The sequence below is a fragment of the Procambarus clarkii genome, chromosome 43 (assembly GCF_040958095.1).
Source record: "Procambarus clarkii isolate CNS0578487 chromosome 43, FALCON_Pclarkii_2.0, whole genome shotgun sequence".
Taxonomy (NCBI): Eukaryota; Metazoa; Arthropoda; class Malacostraca; order Decapoda; family Cambaridae; genus Procambarus; species Procambarus clarkii.
The window spans coordinates 1717449-1730716 of record NC_091192.1 but is presented as its reverse complement, the minus strand read 5'-3'; the positions used below and the strand labels follow the sequence as shown (position 1 = coordinate 1730716).

The following is a 13268-nucleotide window of genomic DNA, read 5'->3' as shown; positions in this document are numbered from 1 at the left end:
CTTTAATCACCAAGCATTTTCTGTCATTGATCACCTTGCGTATGTTCTTTCCTTGAGTTCCAGCACAAACTTATTGGTACTCCTCAAGGGCCTGGTGTAGCCAGAGCCTTGGTGTACCCAGAGCCTTGGTGTACCCAGAGCCCTGGTGTAGCCAGAGCCTTGGTGTACCCAGAGCCTTGGTGTACCCAGAGCCCTGGTGTACCCAGAGCCTTGGTGTACCCAGAGTCTTGGTGTACCGAGAGCCTTGGTGTACCCAGAGCCTTGGTGTACCCAGAGCCTTGGTGTACCCAGAGTCCTGGTGTACCCAGAGCCTTGGTGTACCCAGAGTCTTGGTGTACCGAGAGCCTTGGTGTACCCAGAGCCTTGGTGTACCCAGAGCCTTGGTGTACCCAGAGTCCTGGTGTACCCAGAGCCTTGGTGTACCCAGAGCCTTGGTGTACCCAGAGCCTTGGTGTACCCAGAGCCTTGGTGTACCCAGAGCCTTGGTGTACCCAGAGCCTTGGTGTACCCAGAGCCTTGGTGTACCCAGAGCCTTGGTGTACCCAGAGCCATGGTGTAGCCAGAGCCTTGGTGTACCCAGAGCCATGGTGTACCCAGAGCCTTGGTGTACCCAGAGCCTTGGTGTACCCAGAGCCATGGTGTACCCAGAGCCTTGGTGTACCCAGAGCCATGGTGTACCCAGAGCCTTGGTGTACCCAGAGCCTTGGTGTACCCAGAGCCATGGTGTACCCAGAGCCTTGGTGTACCCAGAGCCCTGGTGTACCCAGAGCCATGGTGTACCCAGAGCCTTGGTGTACCCAGAGCCCTGGTGTAGCCAGAGCCTTGGTGTACCCAGAGCCTTGGTGTACCCAGAGCCTTGGTGTACCCAGAGCCTTGGTGTACCCAGAGTCCTGGTGTACCCAGAGCCATGGTGTACCCAGAGCCTTGGTGTACCCAGAGCCTTGGTGTACCCAGAGCCTTGGTGTACCCAGAGCCCTGGTGTACCCAGAGCCTTGGTGTACCCAGAGCCTTGGTGTACCCAGAGTCCTGGTGTACCCAGAGCCTTGGTGTACCCAGAGCCTTGGTGTAGCCAGAGCCTTGGTGTACCCAGAGTCCTGGTGTACCCAGAGCCTTGGTGTACCCAGAGCCTTGGTGTACCCAGAGTCCTGGTGTACCCAGAGCCTTGGTGTACCCAGAGCCATGGTGTACCCAGAGCCTTGGTGTACCCAGAGCCCTGGTGTACCCAGAGTCTTGGTGTACCCAGAGCCTTGGTGTACCCAGAGCCCTGGTGTAGCCAGAGTCTTGGTGTACCCAGAGCCTTGGTGTACCCAGAGCCTTGGTGTACCCAGAGCCTTGGTGTACCCAGAGCCTTGGTGTACCCAGAGCCCTGGTGTACCCAGAGCCTTGGTGTACCCAGAGTGTTGGAGTGAGAGTGTTGGGGTGAGAGTGTTGGGGTGAGAGTGTTGGAGTGAGAGTGTTGGGGTGAGAGTATTGGGGTGAGAGTGTTGGGGTGAGAGTGTTGGGGTGAGAGTGTTGGGGTGAGAGTGTTGGAGTGAGAGTGTTGGAGTGAGAGTGTTGGAGTGAGAGTGTTGGAGTGAGAGTGTTGGAGTGAGAGTGTTGGGGTGAGAGTGTTGGGGTGAGAGTGTTGGAGTGAGAGTGTTGGGGTGAGAGTGTTGGGGTGAGAGTGTTGGGGTGAGAGTGTTGGGGTGAGAGTGTTGGGGTTGACACACACTAGACAGAGTCTCCTGACTGATATAATCCTCTTGACCGTTCTCTTGGCTCCTCATTGTTGACGGCCGCCGGCCTCCACCGTCAGCCTCGGGCACAATGACCACCTCACAAGACCCTTTATTTATAAAAGCTTCTGTTGACGAACCTTTTTGTCGATAAATGATGCTGTTTACACGCTGTGCTCCTTACCGTGGGGGGCAGAGGTCCCTGGTGGGGGGCAGAGGTCCCTGGTAGGGTAGTGGTGGGGGCAGAGGTCCTTGGTGGGGGGCAGAGGTCCCTGGTGGGGGGCAGAGGTCCCTGGTGGGGTATTGGTGGGGGGCAGAGGTCCCTGGTGGGGTAGTGGTGGGGGGCAGAGGTCCCTGGTGGGGTAGAGGCAGCCAGCTTCAGGCAAGACAGGGAAGAACACTGGAAGGGGTTTAAGGGGAATAAATTATTGCTATGGAAGTCCACACAAAATTCAGGATATAAGAGAATCCAGTGTTTTGTTTTAAATAATAATTATCATTCACCTAAAGAAAGGCATCAGGTAATCTTGCCTCGTAGCTCCAGCAACGACCCCAACACACCAGACCTTCCACCAAGTGTCAACACATTTAACACCAGCTGCTGAACAAGAAATATGGACTCAATGCAGTGGGCTCGAACTTGACCTTCTACTCCAAAAAACACGCTACACCACCTTATTGTGCAACATCCTTAGTGCAACATCAGAGTATTTAATCGTACAAATATAATAAACAATATTGAAAAGTCCAGTTGATTGTCAGAGTGAATTATTGGTAATGCAGGAGTGCGTATTACACAGAATACTGAGTACAAGCACTGTTCAGAGGCTGATTCTTTAACAGAAACTGGAGTGTTGCAGTTTATAGGGGAGCTGTGGGCCACACTCCCAGGGGAGCTGAGGGCCACACTCCCAGAGGAGCTGTGGGCCACACTCCCAGGGGAGCTGAGGGCCACACTCCCAGGGGAGCTGAGGGCCACACTTCCAGGGGAGCTGTGGGCCACACTACCAGGGGAGCTGTGGGCCACACTACCAGGGGAGCTGTGGGCCACACTCCCAGGGGGAGCTGTGGGCCACACTACCAGGGGAGCTGTGGGCCACACTCCCAGGGGAGCTGAGGGCCACACTCCCAGGGGAGCTGAGGGCCACACTTCCAGGGGAGCTGAGGGCCACACTTCCAGGGGAGCTGAGGACCACACTCCCAGGGGAGCTGTGGGCCACACTACCAGGAGAGCTGAGGGCCACACTACCAGGGGAGCTGTGGGCCACACTACCAGGGGAGCTGAGGGCCACACTCCCAGGGGAGCTGTGGGCCACACTACCAGGGGAGCTGAGGGCCACACGGCCAGGGGAAGCTGTGGGCCACACTCCCAGGGGAGCTGAGGGCCACACTTCCAGGGGAGCTGTGGGCCACACTCCCAGGGGAGCTGAGGACCACTTTTCCAGGGGAGCTGTGGGCCACACTACCAGGGGAGCTGAGGGCCACACTACCAGGGGAGCTGAGGGCCACACTCCCAGGGGAGCTGAGGGCCACACTTCCAGGGGAGCTGTGGGCCACACTACCAGGGGAGCTGAGGGCCACACTCCCAGGGGAGCTGTGGGCCACACTCCCAGGGGAGCTGAGGGCCACACTCCCAGGGGAGCTGAGGGCCACACTCCCAGGGGAGCTGAGGGCCACACTCCCAGGGGAGCTGTGGGCCACACTCCCAGGGGAGCTGAGGGCCACACGGCCAGGGGAGCTGAGGGCCACACTCCCAGGGGAGCTGAGGGCCACACTCCCAGGGGAGCTGAGGGCCACACTCCCAGGGGAGCTGTGGGCCACACTCCCAGGGGAGCTGAGGGTCACACTCCCAGGGGAGCTGAGGGCCACACTCCCAGGGGAGCTGAGGGCCACACTCCCAGGGGAGCTGCGGGCCACACTCCCAGGGGAGCTGAGGGCCACACTCCCAGGGGAGCTGTGGGCCACACTCCCAGGGGAGCTGAGGGCCACACGGCCAGGGGAGCTGTGGGCCACACTCCCAGGGGAGCTGAGGGCCACACGGCCAGGGGAAGCTGTGGGCCACACGGCCAGGGGAAGCTGTGGGCCACACTCCCAGGGGAGCTGAGGGCCACACGGCCAGGGGAGCTGTGGGCCACACTCCCAGGGGAGCTGAGGGCCACACGGCCAGGGGATCTGAGGGCCACACTCCCAGGGTGGAAGAGGCAGCAGGGATGGGGAGGTTAGCAATCGATCACGTTGATTTATTGCACATCCGCAGCGGCGGGAGTGTGGGCTCTCCCCTCCGTCGGAGGGTGAGGGGAGAGCCATCGTCGGAGGGGCGGTGAGGGCCGGGCTCTACCATCATCTACCCTTTCCTGTTAACTACCATATGAGGGGCGGTGCAGGCAGACTGTACCATCATCTACTGTTGGTCGACACCGGCCTGCACCAGAACTCCTAGTATTGGGACGCTGTAGCACAGTACTGGGTCCGGGAACTGTGAACCCCCAGTACTGGCACGCTCAACAGCAGTAATGTTATGTGAGTAGTGGTGGTGAGGACTGTGAGAGCAGCGTGTGAGTGAGCGCTAACAAGAGCCTCCTCACACCTCACACTGAGTCAAACATTCAGGCCGTGTACAGTGTGTTACATTAAACAAAGTTATCTGCGCGGAAGAATTAATTACATGCTGTAAATAAAATAGTTTACGTTTAGAATATATAATGTATAAATATATTAAATATAAGTATATATTAAATTTATTGAACTGTACATTTAGTTTTAACATGAATGTAGATCTCTAACGAAACATACGACCTCGCTTAAGCCAGAGCGAGGCTGGATATGTGTAAATTGAAATTATTATTAAGTTGATTAGATTTACATTCATTCATGTTTGCTTAAGAAATTAATACATAAAATGATGAAATTGATAGTAATTTGGATGGTAGGGAGAACTGACATGTTATTCTGCTTGTGTTTACAGGAGTCGCCCATGGAGCTGAGCTTCCAGGTGGTGGCCACCAGGAAGGTGAAGAAGCGGCGCCAGCAGCCAGCCTCCCTCTCAGCAGAAGAAGACTCCCACGACGCCTCACAAGACACAGCGGAGACTAAGCTTCCTCGGGAAGAGTGTGTGGAGCCTCCAGACAAGGTGGCCAGGATGGAGCCCACCTGCGAGGCCGCCACCACCCTCATACTCCCAGAAGACCAGCCGCCCCTCGACACCCACCCGCCCACGCCCCCAGAGACACCTGAGGGCGGCCGAGGCAGGGACGCAGAACAGTTTTCTACTGAGGATCACACTGTCACCCAGCTGGACACCCAACAGGACGCCGAGGCTGGTGGCAACCCAGAGGACACCCACCAAGTAGAGGAGAATCTTGAAGATGAGCAACAGCAGCAACAACGACAACAACAAGAGGAGGAGACGACCCATGTTTTAGAGGAGGAAGAGACACAGGAGGAAGAGACGCAGGAGGAATTGCATGAGGAGACACAAGAGGAGGGTCACGATGAAGAAATTCCTGAAGTGCTTGAAGAGGAGGAACAGACTGACAAAGAAGCGGAAGATGTGCGCGAGGAAGATAACGAACACATGGAAGCTGCTGAGGATTTCGATGCATCAAAAGAATCCAACGACCTCATTGTCGACCATGACTCGGAAACACCACTTGAAGTCGACACCAGCCACGAGACGGAACCAGAAGCGGACGGAGAAGCGGACGGAGAAGCGGACGGGGAAGCGGACGGGGAACATGAAGTGGATCCCGTTGAAACGGAGGGCGAGGACACGGGCAATATAGGCGTGGAAGAGGAGACAGACACGGGGAAGGATTGTGGAGACGACGAGCAGGAAGATAGTGCCATTGACGTGACAGAGACGAGTGCCAGCGAGCCGATGGACAGCGACGACAAGGACACTGACCTCAACGTCAGCACCGAGTCCGCAGAGATGGAAGCCGAGGAGTCAAGGGAGCGGTCATCCTCCAGCAAGCAAGTTCAAACGGACGAAGGTCCCATTAATCTCACCTACGGGTACAAATGTGACAAGAAGATGTTCCGCAAAGACTGTTATGTCTTCACTGATAATGAGGAGGATGAAGACGACAGCGCAGAACAGGAAGAAGAGAGAGATGAGGTGGGTGCCCTCGACCTCTCTCGCCATGCCCGCAGTGTCAGAGAGGCGAGAACACAACGGGAAAGCCTAGACTCTCCACCTAATAGCGCGTCCTATGGGGTATCTACAGACAAATCAGGAAACCGCACAGCGCGGGGACAAGGAACTCAAACTATTCTTTCGATCACTCAGAGCAAAAAGTCTAAAAAGCTCAAGCAACAGTCGTCCACAACAGCAGTATCGCCAACAGCAACAGCTCAAACTACGCCCTCCGTCACACCCATCAGCAGACCACCAATTCCACTGGACTGGGCTCGATCCTCTCTAGTTCCCGCACCTGTTAACCCACAAGCCGTAGCTTTTAGTGACCTCATGACACTGTCCCATGCAGCAGTACAGCTGCAGCTGGCCATGGCGCATGCTCAGGCACAAGCTCAGGCTCAGGCACAAGCTCAGGCTCAGGCACAAGCAGAGGCTCAAGCAAGAGCTCAGGCTCAGGTTCTCAAGAATCTGAAAGTCAGTGAATCTCTGAGTTTTGTGAATGGTTCAGGAGATACACTGACTATAAGTCCAATCACAACAGCGATGGAGGGCAAGTCTAACAAGAATACAACTTCCAAAACTGTCAGTAAGAGCCACCATAGTTCGAAAGCAGTCAATGGAAATTCATTCAGTAAAAACTTTAACACCAAGTCTCATAATAGTCACAAATCGTCAGGTAGCATCGTAAGCAGCAAGAGTAGTAGCAATAGTCACGGCAGCATTAGAACTACAATTCCTAAGTCTGCCTTAACAACCTCCCTCAAAATACCAACAGTGTCTGTCAGTTCCAAAACGAACGGCGCGACTTCTCCTTCAAACACAAAATCCGACAAAGATCACACTGAGAGAACTGGAGACCCAGTCTTCAAAATAACGAACCAAAAGTTGGCAGAGTTCGTCAGACGGCAACATCAACAACAAAAATTAAAACAAAATCATTTTAAGTCCGGCACGAACACCGTCACCCCCACCTCTAACAGCATCACAGTGTCTGGCAGCAACAACACCAATTCAACAGTCACAAAAGCGTCGCACCTCATCAACTCCAGCTACAAAGTAAGCGGAAGCTCGAACGTGTCGAGCCTCGGCAGCTCCGTGTCGTCTGTCAGAGGCTCCTCGAGTTCCAGTCAGAGCATCAGAGCGACCAACACGAGCGTGCGTCAGATCCCCAACCCTTCGCTGCTACGCCAACAGTCAGAGTCGAGGATAACCAGTGGCCTAACAGGCCTTGGCCTCGGCTCCAGAAAACCCTCCGAGTCCATTAGCAGAATCGAGAGCCTGACCAGATCGCTGCACGAGAAAGTTGCGGCCTCGTCGCTGGCAGCCACAATCAACTCTGCCGCGAGATAGATGTACAGCCAGTGACGCTCTATGGCATACTTAGTTCTCAAACTACGCGGTCCCACAAACATTGCGAGGACCTTGAAGAGTGTACCCCGTCACTGGCATCAACTAGCAACTATATACATAGCAACAGCTGCAACAAATATGCTGACTTGTTAATTATTTAAAATCTATATGGATAAGAGTAAGGCATTTTAGTGTAGGCCTACACATAAACTATCATCGAGGAACATTCACATGTACACGTAAGAGAAATTGGTGCTAGAAATGCGACCTCGTTATGAGAAGTTATTCTTCTGTACAAATTGGTGGTATTGTATATACGAAAGAAATTGCCACTGTTCAAAAAGTAGTATTAGCCGAGATAAAGAAACAATAACATATATAAGAGGCTGTTATACAACACAACCCCGGCCTCGTGTAGTGTGACCACGGCCATAGTGTGACCATGGCCGTAGTGTGACCACGGCCATCGTGTGACCATGGCCGTAGTGTGACCACGGCCATAGTGTGACCATGGCCGTAGTGTGACCACGGCCATAGTGTGACCACGGCCATAGTGTGACCATGGCCGTAGTGTGACCACGGCCATAGTGTGACCATGGCCGTAGTGTGACCATGGCCGTAGTGTGACCACGGCCATAGTGTGACCATGGCCGTAGTGTGACCATGGCCGTAGTGTGACCACGGCCATAGTGTGACCATGGCCGTAGTGTGACCACGGCCATAGTGTGACCATGGCCGTAGTGTGACCACGGCCATAGTGTGACCACGGCCATAGTGTGACCATGGCCGTAGTGTGACCACGGCCATAGTGTGACCATGGCCGTAGTGTGACCATGGCCGTAGTGTGACCACGGCCATAGTGTGACCATGGCCGTAATGTGACCATGGCCGTAGTGTGACCACGGCCATAGTGTGACCATGGCCATAGTGTGACCATGGCCGTAGTGTGACCATGGCCGTAGTGTGACCATGGCCGTAGTGTGACCACGGCCATAGTGTGACCACGGCCATAGTGTGACCACGGCCGTAGTGTGACCATGGCCGTAGTGTGACCATGGCCGTAGTGTGACCATGGCCGTAGTGTGACCATGGCCGTAGTGTGACCATGGCCGTAGTGTGACCACGGCCATAGTGTGACCACGGCCATAGTGTGACCACGGCCATAGTGTGACCACGGCCATAGTGTGACCATGGCCGTAGTGTGACCATGGCCGTAGTGTGACCACGGCCATAGTGTGACCATGGCCGTAATGTGACCATGGCCGTAGTGTGACCACGGCCATAGTGTGACCATGGCCGTAATGTGACCATGGCCGTAGTGTGACCACGGCCATAGTGTGACCATGGCCGTAATGTGACCATGGCCGTAGTGTGACCATGGCCGCAGTGTGACCACGGCCATAGTGTGACCATGGCCGTAATGTGACCATGGCCGTAGTGTGACCATGGCCGCATACAAAGTGTGGTCTCATGCCACAGTGGCAAGTGCTTCTCCACACTGCAGCTTCAGGGTTGACAACACCGCGTTGGTACTCTGGTGACAGTGTTCGACGCTGGTACTCTGGTGACAGTGTTCGACGCTGGTACTCTGGTGACAGTGTTCGACGCTGGTACTCTGGTGACAGTGTTCGACGCTGGTACTCTGGTGACAGTGTTCGACGCTGGTACTCTGGTGACAGTGTTTGACGCTGGTCTGATCTTGTTAGAGTCGTCAGGAATGACCTAAAGAGATCGACAAAGCTTGTGTTCCACAAACAGAAAAACTCGTTTATTCTTAATATATTAGATCTGATATCTGTGGGGTCTTATCCACATTACAAAAGGGTGATATAGTATTTAGATGTAGAGATGTAAGGATAAATTTCAGCTTACAATTTGGCTTTAATTCAAGTTTTGGGTAATAGCGTGCGAGTGTGCACCGCGAAGCCGCCTCTGTTTCCCTGTGTTTATGTCAAGAACATTTACTTATGTTATACGTTCCTTTTATATTCTGTTTAGTCACAATATGTTACAATATGTTAAAAATCGGTGATATATATATATATATTTAGATTCTTGCCACTGGATTATATATTAAGGAGGTAACAGGCAGTTTTTGGTCTTTGGCGACTGACTGGGTTTTATAAATCCAGAGTCAGTTATATATTTATGCCGACATGTTGGGACGGCGCTACAACCCAGATGACCAAAGAGCTTTGCCCGCGCCGCTTCTCCCTATATGTATTTGTTTTACAAAATGTGTGTGTATATAATTATGATATATTGAGTAGTGTAGAAGTCTTTATCCAACCTGTGTGTGTCTCATGTATCCACGGCCGTGTTTACATTTTCTGTTCTCCGTACATGTACTACAACACGTTGTTATCTTGGCCAAGCTATCCCACCCCCTTCCACCCTACATGTTCAGTACAGTACATGTGCGTGCCTCTTCCAGCCACCTCAGCCCCTGCTGTAAACACCTAGTTACTGTGGCGAGTGTATCCCCAAACTTCCAGCGTTATTTTATAATATATATTAGTTCTACCAGGAGCTCGAGGTGGCGCTGCTTTTACTCGCTGAGTTTACTGATAGCCAGAGAGAGGACCAGTGATCTTATTCCTATATCACACTGGCACTCACACTGAGACACACTTGCACTCACGGATACACTCACACTAAGAGACACTTGCACTCACATATACACTCACACTGAGACACTTGCACTCACACTGAGACACACTTGCACTCACGGATACACTCACACTAAGAGACACTTGCACTCACACTGAGACACACTTGCACTCACGGATACACTCACACTAAGAGACACTTGCACTCACACTGAGAGACACTTGCACTCACGGATTCACTCACACTGAGACACACTTGCAGTCACGGATACACTCACACTAAGAGACACTGACCGACACAGACTGGCAGTTATGCCGACAGGCACAACTCAGACCACGTGTACGGTGGTGCCGCACGTGTACGGTGGTGCCGCACGTGTACGGTGGTGCCACACGTGTACGGTGGTGCCGCACGTGTACGGTGGTGCCACACGTGTACGGTGGTGCCACACGTGTACGGTGGTGCCACACGTGTACGGTGGTGCCACACGTGTACGGTGGTGCCACACGTGTACGGTGGTGCCACACGTGTACGGTGGTGCCACACGTGTACGGTGGTGCCACACGTGTACGGTGGTGCCACACGTGTACGGTGGTGCCACACGTGTACAGTGGTGCCACACGTGTACGGTGGTGCCACACGTGTACGGTGGTGCCACACGTGTACGGTGGTGCCACACGTGTACGGTGGTGCCACACGTGTACGGTGGTGCCACACGTGTACGGTGGTGCCACACGTGTACAGTGGTGCCACACGTGTACAGTGGTGCCACACGTGTACGGTGGTGCCAGACGTGTACAGTGGTGCCACACGTGTACAGTGGTGCCACACGTGTACCCAACAACAACAACAACAACATTGTCCTCTCCTGGTCATGTCCTATTTCCTCTCTTTCCTCTCATTCAGTTGTATATTTTCTGGGTTATAATATGTTCCTGAAAAATTATTTTGATTTACATTTGTGAATTATCATCGCACATTATTGTTGTATCCAATAGGATAATTTTATTATTTATATAAATCTTGTGTGCCATGAAATTATTGTTTTGAATATGTCAGAATGAGTGTATTGATGGTGTGGAGTGTTGGCCCCTTGTATACAGAGTATCAGAGGGCATTACCTGTTTTATTGTGCATAGCTATATGTACACACACACACACACACACACACACACACACACACACACACACACACACACACACACACACACACTATTCAACACTGGTGGGACGCGAACAAGGGGACACAGGTGGAAACTGAGTACCCTCATGAGCCACAGAGACGTTAGAAGGAACCTTTTCAGTGTCAGAGTAGTTAACGGATGGAATGCATTAGGCAGTGATGTGGTGGAGGCTGACTCCATACACAGTTTTAAATGTAGATATGATAGAGCCCAGTAGGCTCAGGAACCTGTACACCAGTTGATAGACGGTTGAGAGGCGGGACCAAAGAGCCAAAGCTCAACCCCCGCAAGCACAAATAAGTGAGTACACACAACAACAACAACAACTGCTTTATTATAATTGTCATAATTTGTTGAACACAAGTGACTAAGGTGGAGTTGTGGAAGACAGGTGAACTACACACGTTTGTTGACGTGAGTCTGGTAATAAAGTCTCACATTACCTGCTTCATATGAACACTCAGGTTAGCTGATTTGCCGGTTATGGAAGTGTTCAGGTGGGTCCCCGTGTTCACGTGGGACTGTGGGTCCACGTGTTCACGTGGGACTGTGGGTCCCCGTGTTCACGTGGGACTGTGGGTCCACGTGTTCACGTGGGACTGTGGGTCCCCGTGTTCACGTGGGACTGTGGGTCCCCGTGTTCACGTGGGACTGTGGGTCCACGTGTTCACGTGGGACTGTGGGTCCCCGTGTTCACGTGGGACTGTGGGTCCACGTGTTCACGTGGGACTGTGGGTCCCCGTGTTCACGTGGGACTGTGGGTCCACGTGTTCACGTGGGACTGTGGGTCCCCGTGTTCACGTGGGACTGTGGGTCCCCGTGTTCAGGTGGGACTGTGGGTCCCCGTGTTCACGTGGGACTGTGGGTCCACGTGTTCAGGTGGGACTGTGGGTCCCCGTGTTCAGGTGGGACTGTGGGTCCCCGTGTTCACGTGGGACTGTGGGTCCCCGTGTTCAGGTGGGACTGTGGGTCCCCGTGTTCAGGTGGGACTGTGGGTCCACGTGTTCACGTGGGACTGTGAGTCCACGTGTTCACGTGGGACTGTGGGTCCCCGTGTTCCCGCCTGAACTAAATAAGCTTCTTATATTACTCCGTGCTTCTGTGTTAGTGCTGTAGTGGAGGTGTACCACAGCCCAGGCTTGTGTACCACAGCCCAGGCTTGTGTACCACGGCCCAGGCTTGTGTACCGCCGCCCAGGCTTGTGTACCGCCGCCCAGGCTTGTGTACCACCGCCCAGGCTTGTGTACCGCCGCCCAGGCTTGTGTACCGCCGCCCAGGCTTGTGTACCACCGCCCAGGCTTGTGTACCACCGCCCAGGCTTGTGTACCACCGCCCAGGCTTGTTTACCGCCGCCCAGGCTTGTGCACCACCGCCCAGGCTTGTGTACCGCCGCCCAGGCTTGTGTACCGCCGCCCAGGCTTGTGTACCGCCGCCCAGGCTTGTGTACCGCCGCCCAGGCTTGTGTACCACCGCCCAGGCTTGTGTACCGCCGCCCAGGCTTGTGTACCGCCGCCCAGGCTTGTGTACCACCGCCCAGGCTTGTGTACCGCCGCCCAGGCTTGTGTACCGCCGCCCAGGCTTGTGTACCACCGCCCAGGCTTGTGTACCACCGCCCAGGCTTGTGTACCACCGCCCAGGCTTGTTTACCGCCGCCCAGGCTTGTGCACCACCGCCCAGGCTTGTGTACCGCCGCCCAGGCTTGTGTACCGCCGCCCAGGCTTGTGTACCGCCGCCCAGGCTTGTGTACCGCCGCCCAGGCTTGTGTACCACCGCCCAGGCTTGTGTACCGCCGCCCAGGCTTGTGTACCGCCGCCCAGGCTTGTGTACCACCGCCCAGGCTTGTGTACCGCCGCCCAGGCTTGTGTACCGCCGCCCAGGCTTGTGTACCGCCGCCCAGGCTTGTGTACCACCGCCCAGGCTTGTGTACCACGGCCCAGGCTTGTGTACCGCCGCCCAGGCTTGTGTACCGCCGCCCAGGCTTGTGTACCGCCGCCCAGGCTTGTGTACCACCGCCCAGGCTTGTGTACCGCCGCCCAGGCTTGTGTACCGCCGCCCAGGCTTGTGTACCACCGCCCAGGCTTGTGTACCGCTGCCCAGGCTTGTGTACCACCGCCCAGGCTTGTGTACCGCCGCCCAGGCTTGTGTACCGCCGCCCAGGCTTGTGTACCACCGCCCAGGCTTGTGTACCACCGCCCAGGCTTGTGTACCGCCGCCCAGGCTTGTGTACCACCGCCCAGGCTTGTGTACCGCCGCCCAGGCTTGTGTACCACC

General features: G+C 54.7%; 1 protein-coding gene across 1 annotated transcript in view; it reads left to right on the top strand.

Annotated features, from left to right (window-relative positions):
• LOC123753377 (protein suppressor 2 of zeste-like) overlaps positions 1-7338 on the top strand; it is a 280164-nt gene extending 272826 nt beyond the window's left edge. Inside the window, exon 8 of the mRNA XM_069299989.1 lies at positions 4681-7338. Coding sequence (XP_069156090.1) covers positions 4681-7203 — 2523 coding nt within the window. The 3' untranslated portion in view covers positions 7204-7338. The remainder of the gene's footprint in view (positions 1-4680) is intronic.
• The last annotated feature ends 5930 nt before the right edge of the window (positions 7339-13268 follow it).